This window comes from Coloeus monedula (genome assembly GCF_965178545.1).
Source record: "Coloeus monedula genome assembly, contig: HAP1_SCAFFOLD_850, whole genome shotgun sequence".
NCBI lineage: Eukaryota > Metazoa > Chordata > Aves > Passeriformes > Corvidae > Coloeus > Coloeus monedula.
This window is the reverse complement of record NW_028120185.1, coordinates 1-13,020: the sequence shown is the minus strand read 5'-3', so window position 1 is coordinate 13,020 and position 13,020 is coordinate 1. Positions and strand designations below refer to the sequence as shown.

The 13,020-nt window shown below is 54.0% G+C and overlaps 1 protein-coding gene across 2 annotated transcripts; it reads right to left on the bottom strand.

Moving 5' to 3' along the window:
• Positions 1 to 7,779: 7,779 nt before the first annotated feature.
• LOC309585873 (uncharacterized protein) lies at positions 7,780 to 12,996 on the bottom strand. 2 transcript variants are annotated; one of them, XM_082303702.1, is made up of 4 exons: positions 10,963 to 12,996; positions 9,557 to 9,629; positions 9,080 to 9,229; positions 7,780 to 8,152 (listed from the first exon to the last, which is right to left on the bottom strand). In XM_082303702.1, exon 1 carries the CDS (start codon positions 12,694 to 12,696, stop codon positions 11,656 to 11,658), a length of 1,041 nt encoding a protein of 346 aa, XP_082159828.1. In that variant the 5' UTR covers positions 12,697 to 12,996; the 3' UTR covers positions 7,780 to 8,152; positions 9,080 to 9,229; positions 9,557 to 9,629; positions 10,963 to 11,655. The 2 variants fall into 2 exon arrangements, with proteins under 2 accessions (XP_082159828.1, XP_082159827.1); XM_082303701.1 differs by having other exon boundaries at positions 7,780 to 9,229.
• Between the last annotated feature and the right edge of the window lie 24 nt (positions 12,997 to 13,020).

Genomic DNA, 13,020 nt, shown 5'->3' with positions numbered 1-13,020 from the left:
GACACACACTGCTGCTCAGCCAAGCTCCTGCTCAATTCCTCAACTTCCAGAACAACAACAAACCCTGAACACAACCATGGACATCGTCTCCTGTACAAAAGGGGACAATGTGGAGCCAGTTTGCACATTCTCCCAGAGGTAATTAAGGACATGGACACCCAGCCGGGGTAAAAAGGGAAGTTGAGAAGGGGTCTCAGCAACAGGGGATGGATGGTGGTGGTGTGCTGGGAAAGGATTGGTTGAAGGGAGTGTGCAGGAATATGGTTAAGGCAAACAGCAGCAGGAGGAATGTGTGTGGTAAGAAAGGAAAAGGAAGACGGAAAAGAGGAGGAAGGGAAAAATAGTGAGAATTGGAATGTTTTACAGCACCATTCCTGATCTTATCCTCAAAAAGGGCCAAAACCCTCTTACCCTCCCAGCTCCAGCTCCTTTGTGTCCCCAGTTTCCAGGACAGGAAAACAAGGTCAGGATTTCAGGGGGTTTCTCTGTGGTGGGGAGCAGCAGGACAGGGCAGCACGGGCTGGGGGCCTGTGGGGAGCTGCGGGGCCGGGCCGGGGCTGTGGGGCAGCCGGGGCTCAGCGCCGGGCACTGCCTGACCCCAACACCCCCCGGGCAGGGCCGGCAGTGGCCCCCGGCCCCCAGGAGGCTGCGGGATGTGGAAGGATCAGGATTTTCTTTCAACAATCTTGTCTGGGTCACTGGAGAAACGACTGATTGTGCAGAAAGCTCAGCAGCTGTCAGAGGATGAGCACCCACAGGCACTGAGGGGGCTGCAGGAGAGGCACAAGAAGCCCCTGCAGCACTTGGCCAGAAAGGCTCAGCAGGGGAATGCAAGAAGGGATGAGCAAAAGGCCAAGGTGAAGGCAAAGGCCATGGCAGAGTTTCTACAGCCCCCCAGGGATGAACCGCAGGGCCCAAGGGGGCCCCAGCACCCAGGGGACGGCGGCGGCCACAAGCACCTGGCACAGGCATTGCCCTCCTCAGCGCGGCAGAGCCGACCCAAACAGCCCCTGGCAAGGAATCAGGGCTCCAGCTGCAGGCCACAAGGACACTGCAAGCACAGACAGCAGCACCCTCAGCACGAGCAAGTCCAGCCCTGATGGACATGGATTGGCAGGGCTCTCAGAGCTCCCAGCACACCAGGGACCCACCGCACCAGAGCCCTTGAGAACATTCAGGGCGCGTCTGGATCGAGACGAGGCCGCTCCTGATGGACACAGGGGCCTCTCGATCCACTCAGAATCTCAGACCTAAGGGGGGAAATTGTCAAGAAGTTCTTTGATTATTCAGGCAATAAGTGGGAAAGATGAGCAGCTGTGTTTTATTCAACCACAATTCATAGATGTGGGGGATGGGTTCGAAATGCATCAATTTCTGTTTGTTCCTAATTGTGATTGTAATTTACTGGGAAGGCATTTGGTGGCTGAAGTGGGAATGCAAATTCCTATTGTCAAAGGAGATACAGAGGCTAATGCTGCTGTACCTTGGTGTCAAATGTCTGGGAAAGCCTCTGCTGAAGGGAACCCAGAAGTGTGGGCAGCCCCAGGGAAATAGGGAAAATTAGATATGGAGCCTCTCCAAATTCCTTTGGAGCAACCAGGACAAGTGGTGTCTAAAAGCAATACCCTGTTCCAAGGGAGGCAAGGAAGGGGCTACAGCCTCTTACTGAGGCCCTGCTAAAGGCAGCGCTTCTGGAGCCAGGCATCTCTCCCTACAACACTCCTCTCCTGCCAGCCAAGAAACCCCATCATGGACACCAGAAGGAAAGCACAATTTTCAAGGCTTCAAAAGCAGATTAACTGAGCCTCCTGCCCTGGCCATCCCAGACAGGGAAAAACCATTTGAATTGCATGTGGATGTTAATCAGGGCCATGCCAAAGGAATTCCTGGGCTCAAATGTTTAAGCCAGTGGCCAGAGAGTGGCCTCATTGTCTGCTGAATTGTGCAGCCCCGGCTTTAATGGGAACTGAGGCCTGAAAACTGACAGCAGCAGAATCTCTGATTGTTCCAGCCTGGCATCAAGTTAAAGCTTTGTTAACCAAAGGAGCCTCTAAATGGATGAGCAGCACTCGGTTCTTACAGAATGAAACTCGTTGGATGGAACAGGAGGATTCAGAGTTGAGGACAGGGCAAGGGTTGAACCCAGCCTCCTGTTTGAACGGCCCTGGACACGGGGCTGGCAAGAAACCCATGGCTGCAGTCAAGTGACAGAGCTCCAGACCCAGGCTAGGAGAGATTCACCAGACATTCCCTGGCCTGAGGGAGAAAAGGTGTTTAGGGATGGCTCTGCAAGGGCAGCAGAAGGGAAAAGAGTGACAAGACACAGCTGCTCTGAAGGAAAGGGAATAAGACAAAGCGCAGCTCAGCGCCCGCATGCTCAGCTCAAAGGGCCGAGCTGGGGGTGCTTGGAAGAGCCTGGCACTGAAATGCCCTGAGCAGGAAGGCTTCAATATCTTCTGCTAACAGCATGGCAGCTCACAGCGGGGCAGAAGCATTTCAACTGCTTCAGCAATCCCTGCATCAGTTCTTAAGGCATGTTTGGAACAAACAATTCCAAGATATGAGATTGTGGAAGCAATCGACTCAGACAGGGGAACTCATTCTACAGGAAAGATCCTTCAGGCCGTTCTGGCTGCTTTAGGAACACAGTGGCACCTCCAAACGCCCTGGCACCCCCAGAGTTCGGGTCGGGTGGAAAGAGTGAATGGGGAAATAAAGAAACACCTGAAGCTGCTGAGAGAAACCAAGATGCCACGGGTACGGCTGCTGCCATTGCCTTTGGCAAGAAGAAGAGCCAGACCCAGGGCAGATATTCAATTATCTCCCATGGAATTGAGGTTTGCAATTCTTCACCCTGCTCATTCTCGACCTACTGGGGGGTGGAGATCAGGGATGTCTGTTTCAAGCAGTCTGTGGCCAGAATCCTGTCCCGTGTGAAATCTCTTCCACAGGAAGCTTGGCTGGCACAGACCCTGCCTGGGGACTTTGCTGCCCACAACATCCAACCAGGACATCGGGTCCTGCCTGAGGAGTGCAAAGAAGCACCACTGGTGGCCAAGGGCGTGGCCCATTCCAAGTGTCCCCGAGCACAGAAACAGCCGCCAGCACAGCTGAATACGGGGGGACCCCTCAGCCTCGCCTCAGGCTCTCTGAAGCCCCGCGGATTTGCACTCCCCGGCTGCAGGAGGACCATGCGAGGCCGCCACTGACCCTGCACAGAAGGGGCCGCAGCAGCAGCCAGGGCTCCACAGCGGGGGAAGCCCCTGGGGCTGCCCACAGATCCTCTGCTGAAATAGTCTGGCTGGGCACCTCCTCTGGCATCTCCAGGCACTGGGGGCCAATCCTCGCTGGCACCGGGCGAGCTTCAGAGCTTTCTGTGCCTGCACTCGCCACAGCTGCTGCGCGAGACAGCGGGAGAATTCCACTCTGGCTCTCAGTTACACTCACACTCTGGGCTGGGCGGGATTCGATTGCTGGAAAATATACCAAGTTCAGAATTGCTTTAAAATTTTATTTCTCTACTCAGGCTTGGTTGGCCTCTGCCTTGGGGAAAGGAATTTGAAAGTGTCCGTTAAGGGATGTTACACCACTCAGCAGAGATGAGCTTAACATCTCAACAGACTGGGAATAGCCCAAAAGATACCCAAAAGATAACAACCATCAACAAAACATCAACGCCCATCAGCAAACATCAAGGAACAGCTACCCCAGACACTGCCCCCGGCACAGCTGGAGACCCCTGCTCTGGAAAAGGCTGAGAAGGAAATCAAGGAGTGTGCACCTAATTAACATCAGAGGGCAAGCAATCCGGGGCCAATAGGAAAGCAAATACTAAGAACTACCCAACTTGGAACCAATGAACATTAAACCTACGGATTTCTATGGGTTTAGACTGCATAAAGTTGAGGAAAACTCGAGTAAAACTCATGTGCCATGGAATGATTTTCTCTGCACACCCGGGCTATGTGTGCATGAAATGATTTCTGTTTCACATCCTGGCCAGAATAAAGTAATGCCTTGATCCTCCAGCACTAAAAAGGTTTTTGGAGAGTTTTTGTTCTTCTCAGAGTTTCAGTGAATAGACTACACAATTAAAATGGTTTTTTCCCCATAATCCTACTCTGACATTGTCAGCTGGGTTTGGGCCAGGGGTGTGAGAGTCAATTTTTAGTCCGAGGGGAAGAAGTAGCAAAAATCTTTACTGCTTTGGGGTTTTTTTCTGTATGTGTGTGCATGGCTATTAGTGACGGCAGAATTTTGGAATGGGTTTTTTGATGCTCACCTTTAGGTTGCATTTTGCGAAACTGGAAAAGTTTTAAAGGTGACCCTTTAACTCATAAACAGTAATAAAACAAAATACCATTTTTAAAAAAAAGGAAAAAAAAAAAAAAGGAAGTGGAGGGGGGAGGGGAAAGGGGCACAAGCAGCTCATCAGATGGTTGCCCTGCAAGAGAACCTTCCTTCCAGGCAGCCAGCAGAGGACCTTTAGAAATGCAAATTAACTCTGCTGGGATGTTCTTGGCCAAATTTAGAAATATATCCTCTGAGAGAAGGTACAACCACCCCTCCCCCACCAGGTTCGGGAAAAATAAATTTTCCTCGAAGGAAAGAGAAGGAAAATATTGGGAAAAGGATAATAATGCTAAATAATTAAATCTTTCGCTGTGGGGGAAAAACCTGGGAAAGTGTTCGAGTCCTCCCTTTGGTCTCCTCGGAGCTGGGGCTTGGCCCAGGGCCAGGCCCTCTGTGCCCGGTGGAAAGTCCTCCCGATGTGCTCTGATGTTAAAGCAATCAAGCAGTCCAGTAGAAAAGGGAGAAAATCCGAAATTCCAGGGAAGGAAAAATTCAACTCTCAGTCTCTCTCCGGAGAAAAAGCAGCTGAACCCCTGGCCAAAAAACTGTCCTGGGAGCAGCAAGCCGGGTGCTTCCTTGCTCCCCTGCCACAGCTGGAAAAACCAATTGCTATCTGTGTGTGACCTTGAACAAGCTGCAAACTGCTTTGAAAAAGTTTTGCTCAGTTCTTTCCTTCCCCCTCTCAGGCTCAGTTTAGAGGCATAGAAAGGCACAGAAATTAATTTCTGGACATAGGCAGCGATATGGGATACACATCATAAAGTCACCCCAAGATATGGGGGAAGTGTACACAATGTCCCAGGCTCTCCTTGCCTGCCACAGGAATTGGGCTGATTCCCTCTGCCCCTCACCCCAAGCTCTGCCTCCCTGCACAGACAGAATTTGCATCGCTAAAGGCAGAGCCCACACTGAGCATCTCTGACTCTGCAACAGAAATCCCTGAAGCTGCAAAGGAAAACAGCAAACGGAGAATGTTGGGAGAACTTCACTCACAAAAGCGGGGGGGAATCATCCCTCTCCCCACTCCAACATCTGCAGGCACTCTCTCTGTTATACAGGGTGGGTTTGACCACTGGGCTGCTTTTGCTGCCACAAGTTCAGCAAAATCACTTGGGAATCCAAGGATGTGATGATTTAATCAGAGAAAAGCAGTCAACGGATGCATCCCCAGCATATTTGGGAGCGCCCAAAAATGGGGAAAAGATGAACGGCCACCAGAACAAATCCAACAACACCATGGAGCAGCCCCTGGGAACCCAAACAAATTCATACCAGGTGCCAGAGAACCCACTGATCATTTCAATGCATCATTAGATTACAAGCTGTCCTCCAAATCATAACCAAGCACACAGCTCCAGCTCCTGACCTTCTCACCCACCAATCCACTCCCATGAGCAACGCCACATTTTACCCTGGGATGGCATCAGATTCTCTTCCAGCAGAAGGACCAGGAGGCTGTGGAGAATTAAATGACAAAAACTGCTTTTGGCAAAGAGATGGCCAAGAAAAAATGGCGAAACAGAGAGCAAAGGAAATAAAACTTCACAGAGCCATGAATATCGGATGTTATACAACGTGGGGGTGCACATTAAGGGGCACATGCAGCAGGCGGATCGGGAAGTCTGTACCTTCCAAGGACCTCAGCCACTGAGGAAAGGGACACGGAGATGCGGCCGGGCAAATCGGCATAAAAAGGAGGCTGCGTCCTCCAACACTTGGACAGACCCCACGGGAAATGCCCCGTGGCCTCTCCCTTTGCCCACGAATAAAGTTACTTTTACAGGACTCCTCCGGCTCCTCTGGGCACACAAACCTCTGGCCACGGGAACTTTCCCGCACACTCCCGGCCACGGGGCAGCCACCTCTGTCCTACCCACAGCAGCCGGGACGAGCCAGCGCTGCTCCGGCACCGGCTCCTGCCGAGGCAGCAGCGGGAAGGAGACCGCGGGCAGCCGCTCCCGCAGCGCCCTCACGCCAGGGCCAACACGGCGCCCACACGGCACAACGAAGCCGCCACAGCCCCCTGCCGCCCCCTCCGCCCGCAGCCAGCCCCGAGCCCCGCCAGAACCGAGCGCGGCTCCCACCTGCGCTGGAGCCGCCTCCGAGCTCCGCCGCCGCCTCAGCGGGCTCCGGCCGCCGCCGCCGCTCCCGGGCCCGCACAGACGCTCCGCCAATGGCGCCTCTGCTGCGCCACGGCCGCCCTGCCGGCGGCTCCGGGCCCGGGCTGCTCCCCGCTCCGACCAATCAGCGCGCCAGAACCACGACTGACGGCAGCACCGCCCAATCGGAGCGAGGGGCGGGCTCTGCACACGGCCCAGCCCCGCCCCGCGCTCCCAGCGCCCCCCGGGCTGCGTGAGGGGAAAGCCGCAGCTGAGAAACAGCCCTGGAACGGGCCCGGCCCGAGCCGCCGTTCAGCTGAGAAGAGAAACAAAGCTCTCCGCTGCTCCCGGCCCGACCTGCCCAGCCCTGCGTGTCGGGTGCCTCCGGCTCCTTGGGAAGCCCTGCAGCCTCGCTACTCCCGCCCCTAATTCGGAGCATCAGTGCATCGCTTTGATTTCTCCCAAACAGGGAAAACTGCCCCAGATCCCTTTGGCTGAGTGGAGAAGGAGAGAAATTTATTGCAGAAAACTCCCAAAACCACAGAGCACAATAATGAGAAGCACCTTTAAAAACTTCTTCCTCCCACCCCTCCCTCCTTCCAGCTCCACCTCCCACCCCGGTAGTGCAGGACACAGGGAATTGGGGCCATGCTCAGTTCATCCCCGGTGCCTTCTCCCGCTGCCCAGGGACAGGAGTCGTTCCCCTGCTGCACTCTGGGCTCCCTCCCACCAGACACTTCTCCAGGAACTTCTCCAGCCTGAGTCCGTCCCACGGGCAGCAGTCCCCTCACACTGCTGCAGCCCCGGGGGTCACTCTGCCCCGGGGTCAGTCCTGCAAGGACAGGCTGCTCCAGCAGGGCCCCTCTGTCCACGGGTCTCCCACGGGGTCACAGCCTCTCCTCAGGCATCCCCTGCTCCGGTGGGGGCTCCTCCAGGGGCTGCGGGGTATCTCTGCTTCCCCGGGGATTTCCAAATCTCTTCCCACATTCCAAGCACTTGGGGAGCTTCTCCCACCCTGAGGCTTCTCCAGCAGCTCTGAGCTCTGGCTGCATCTCCAGCCTCCTTCCCAGCTCACAGAGGGGTCTGTCCTCCTCACAGCTCACTGGGCTGGGTTTGCAGCCCCTCCTCGTGTAGGATCTCAAGGGATTTTCCTCCTCGTTGGATTCTGATGTCTATACAACTTAGGTCAAAGTAACAAAGTGCTTATATAGCTTTGGTTTTGTGCCGGTTTGGCCAAATTTAGAAATATATCCTCTGAGAGAAGGCAGGTTACAACCATCCCTTCCCCACCAGGTTTGGGAAAAAATAAATTTTCCTCGACAGAAAGTGAAAGAGATAAAAACTATTTATTTAACAAACACACAGGAAAAGAATAATAATGCAAAATAACATAACCTCTCACTCTGCTGAGAGAAAAACCTGGGATAAGTTCAGAGTCCTCCCGTAGATCTCTCTCTCTCCCTCCTTGGAGCTGGGATGGGGTGGTGGGCCCCCCTCTAGAGCCAAGGCCCGGTGGAAAGTCCTCCCGATGTATTCTGATGTTGAAACAGTTCAGAAGAGAAAAAAAAAGAAAAAAACCAAAGTCCCAGGAAAACAAAAGTTCAACTCTCCATCTCTCTCTGGAGAAAGGAAAAGGACCTGAAAAAAAACTGTCTGAAAACAACCAGGGTGCCTTCCCCACCCTTGCTCTGCTGCTGCAGCTGAAAAAAAAAGTCTCTATCACTGTGTGACCTTGAACTTGAAAGCTGCAAATTGCTTTGAAGAAGTTTTGTTCAGGTTTTCCTCCCCCCTCTCAGGCTCAGTTTAAAGGCACAGAAGGGCACAAAATTAATTTCTGGGCATGGGGCAGTGATAGGGGATACACATCATAAAGTCACCCCAAGACAGGTTATAAGATATCTATGTAACCTATTATCAGTATAACCTAAATCATGACTTTTTATCAATATAACCAGAAGAATATCAATATAACCTGAAGCGTAGCCTTCTATACTTATATAGCCTGAATCATAGCTTTTACTTATGTAGCCTGAATCGTAACTTCTCTACCTATAACCTGATGCTTATATAACCTGAATCATAACTTTTGCTACCCATATAATCTGATATGAATAACTCTTTACACAATGTAATGCCTAGTATATAGTTAATTAGTTGCTGATATGCCGAATAGAGAAAAAGAGAAAAGGAAAAAACCAAAAAACACTTACCAAGTGTATAGTCTTAGATAAGTGTAGTACTAATGAGAAATTGGCAAGCACAAAGCCAATTAGACACAAAACAAAGAATTTAGGCCGGTTAAGACCAGATGGACCGAAGAGCACTGTAACTGTGCATGCCTCGAAGACAAAGTTGAAAAGTTCAAGTGCAAAGAGGACTTTAGAAGCCTTCCTCAAAGACCCCCAAAGACCCCCAAATTGGGGAACTGTATTCGCAGTGCAAAAAATTATCTAATAACCATGAGATCCTGCTATGTAAATTAGTTCTGGCACATATGTGATGATGCTGTAATGACAGAGCAACATTAAAGCAAAATTTACTGTATAAATATACCACAGCACTTGACAAAGGCGGGTGAGTCAGGAGGAAAAACCCCCCTCACCTCCAGCGCTGCAATAAACAAATACCTGCTCTATAGACATCGGTCTATGGGGATTTATTTCCAGCCGATCTTTCAGGCATCCATTCCTACGCTGAGGAGGTGCTCAAAGCGGCCTCTTCCACGAGGTTCTGCCACAGGGATTTGTTCCCCCGGGTCTCCATCTGCAGCTCAGTGCCTGGGGCAGGAAAGACAAGGAGAGGAAGGGACAGGGAGAAGGGAAAAGGAAAAGGTAAGAAGAAGAGGAAGGAACAAGAAAAAGGAACAAGGGAGGAAGGAGAGGAGGAGAGAAGTAGAAGGAAGAAGGACAGAACAAGAAGAGGAAGGAGAGTGGAGAAGAAGAGGATGGGATTTGCCTCCGTGCCACAGGGAAGGGAAAGGAGATCCCCCCAGTCCGTCCCCGGCAGGACGGCGTCGGCAGCGGGGTTGTCCTGCAGCCGGGGGCGATGCTGGGCTGGGAGATGGAGCAGGAGAGAAGGGAAAGGGGCACTGACTTCCTCCTCACCTGCCTGGGGCTCCCGGGGCATCTTCCTCGCAGCCTCCTCTTCCATCCGGACAAAGTTTGGGATTGGGAAATCCTGTTTTGGGGGACAAACAAGGGTGAGTGCATTGGGTTTGATGGTCCCGCTGCCCAAGCCCAGCTCTAGAAGTCACCGGCCCTTTCAACATCGGGAGGGGCCCTGACCCTGCTCATCTCCAGCCTCCCCCACCCCTCCTGGCTGCCGGGGGTCCTCCAGCTGCACGTCGCCACCCCCCTCCTCCCCCACCGGTACTGGGTGATCACCACGGTGACCTTCCAAGATCCCCCCAAGGCTCATTTGCGGCTCAGCTTTAGACTCCTACAAGATCCAAACACCTCCTCCCCTGCAAAAAAATTCCTCCCGCTCCTCCTCTTCCTTTTCCTTCTATTCCTGCTCCTCCTTTTCCTCCTCTTGCTCCTCCTATTCCGGCTCCTGCTCTTCCTCTACTCCTGCTCCTCTCTCCCTTCTGCTCCTCCCCCGCTCCCAACCCGGACCCCTATTTCCCACCCCCGCCTGCCCCACGGCCACCGCAGCACCAGCTGTTGGCGGGGGGGAGCTCCCCACGAGCCCCCCAGGGATGGGCAGGGGGCTTGGGGACATCCCCAGTGCAGATCCATCCCCCCCCCCAGAGCCCCAGGAAATCGCTCCAGGGCTCAAATCCTGGGGAAGAGGGCTGGATCCCCATGGAACGGCACTTCTTCCATCCCAACCTCACCTTTCCCTCCCCACTCCCATCGTTCCCCCCAACTCACAGACCTCTCCCAACTCATTTTGGGGGCCCCATCCCCTTCCCGCTCTCTTCGGGGATCCCAGACCCCACTTTTTCCCCACTCTTCTACCCCTTCATCATCGTTCCCCCAATTGCCAACCCCCCTCCCCGATGCTGGGGTTTGGAGGTTCCACACTGCTCCTGCTCAGTCTGGGGGTCCCATCCCCCCTTTCCCTCAATTCGGGCAGCTCCTGGCAGCTTCGTTCTGGGAGGAATCCCTGAGTTTCAGGATTTTTGGGGTGCAGTTTTGGCAGGGGACAGCTGTGTCTGGCCCTCCCCTCCCTCTTGTGGCCTCTCAGCTGCCCCCGACACCCTGGGGGTGCTGCGATTTCCTTCCTGGGGACAAGGACCTTCATTCCCTTCCAGGAGCCCAATGCTGGCTGGGGGTCCAGCTCAGGGGGTCCTTGAGCAGCTGCCCCAGAACCTCCGCCAGGGTCTCCCAGCGCAGCCGGAGCCGCTCGGCCTGGGGGCCCCAAAGCCCTCAGCAAGCCCCAAATCCCTCCCAGGAACCCTCAACTCCCTCAAACCCAGCATCCCCCACATCCCTTGCAAGTTCCCCCCATGGCACTGGCCATGGCCATATCCCTACATGTCACTGGCCCTGTCCCACTGTCTCCTCACCCATGGCTGTGTCCCCACCACATTTCCATCCATGCCATTGTCTGTCCCTCCATGTCTCCACCCATGTCTCAGTTCAATGTCTTCATTTTTTCCCCAGTTTCAAGTTTATTGAAGGATGAAGAAAAATGAAAAGAAAACCAAGGCCAAAATAAAGGATTTCCGTGTCTGTGCCGGCTGAGGATCCTCGTGCTTGGATTGGAGCGAAGAACCTTTTTCTTGGGGGTTCCACCCCACTGTCTCCAGAATCTTGGTCTTTGCCCCAGTCCATCACCATTTGGCTGTGGAAGACACCCTTGGGCCAGAAAAAATCAGAATCATGGAATCATTGAGGTTGGAAAAGACCTCCAAGACCATCCAGTATTCCTGGATGCCACCAGAAGATAGGATTGAATGGAAAAGATTTTTTGGGGTCAATAATCAACAAATCCGCTCTCCCCAATGAATTCCCCATGTTGGTCTGCATCCCAATGGATGTCCCTGCCCCAGGTTCATTCATGTGCCTGCAGGGAGCCAGAAGATCTGGAGCCCCTCAGCCAGGTGTCTTCCCAACACGGATCACCAGGATCATGGATCAGCAGGGCTCTGCCCAACGGGGGTCACTGGGGATCATCCAACGCCGATCCTCCCACGGGGGATGGAGCTGGAGCAGCGCACGAAGCTCTTCCCGCACTCGGGGCACTCGCAAGGCTTCCCTTAACGGTGCCTCCGTTGGTGTTGGGTCAAGTTAAAGCTCTGTGAGAAGCTCTTCCCACACTGGGGACACTCGTAGGGCCTCTCCCTGGTGTGGGTGCGCCGGTGCCTGATGAGGGTGGAGTTTTGCTTGAAGCCCTTCCCACAGTCGTGGCATCGGAAGGGCCTCTCATCCGTGTGAATGCGCTCATGTCTGAGGAGGGCTGTGGTGCTCTGAAACGTCTTTCCACACTCAGGACACTTGTAGGGCCTCTCCCCGGTGTGGATGCGCTGATGTACCCTGAGGTGGGAATTACGGCTGAAGCTCTTCCCACATTCTGAGCAGGTGTAGGGCCCTTCCCCTGTGTGGATCGTGCGGTGATTGATGAGGTCGGAGCTGTGGCTGAAGCTCTTCCCACATTCCCCACACTCGTAGGGCCGTTCCCTGGTGTGGATCACCTGGTGGTGGATCAGGTGGGGCCTCTCCCCGGTGTGTATGCGCCTGTGCCTGACAAGGTTGGAGCTGTCGTTGAAGCCCTTCCCGCAGTCGGGGCAGCGGAAGGGCCTCTCATCTGTGTGTATTGGCTGATGTTTGTTGAGATCCGAGCTCCTCACAAACCTCTTCCCACACTCAGGACACTCGTAGGGCCTCTCGCCGGTGTGGATGCGCTGGTGTAGGACAAGGGCGAAGTTTTGCTTGAAGCCCTTCCCGCAGTCAGGGCAGTGGAAGGGCTTCTCCTCTGTGTGAATTCGCTGATGTATGAGGAGATCGCAGCTCCTCCGAAATCTCTTCTCACATTTGGGACACTCATAGGGCCTCTCCCCAGTGTGGATGCGCTGGTGTTCCCTCAGGTTGAAGTTCCGGCTGAAGCTCTTCCCACATTCCCCACACTCGTAGGGGCGTTCCCCAGTGTGAATAAACTGGTGGCGGATCAGGAGGGTGCTTGTTCTGAAGCCCTTCCCACACTCCCCACATGCATAGGGCCGTTTCCCCCGTATGGACCTTGAAGTGATTGATGAGGCTGGACCTCCAGCTGAAGCGCTTCCTACATTCCCCACACTCATGTGGCCGTTCCCCAGTGTGGATGTTCTGGTGCTCCCTCAGGTGGGAGCTCCACCTGAAGCTCTTCCCACATTCCCCACACTCGTAGGGCTTTGCCCCACTGTGGATCTTGTGGTGACTGAGGAAGCTGGAGCTTTGGCTGAAGCTCTTCCCACACTTCCCACACTCATAGGGCTGTTCCCCAGTGTGGGATCCTCTGGTGCTGGATCAGGTTGGATCTCTGGCTGAAGCTCTTCCCCCTGGATCTCCGGCCGCCTTCCTGGCCCAGGGGGGCTCTTTTTTCCTTGGATCTCTCTGAGCTGCTTTTGCAGCCCCTCCTCATGCGG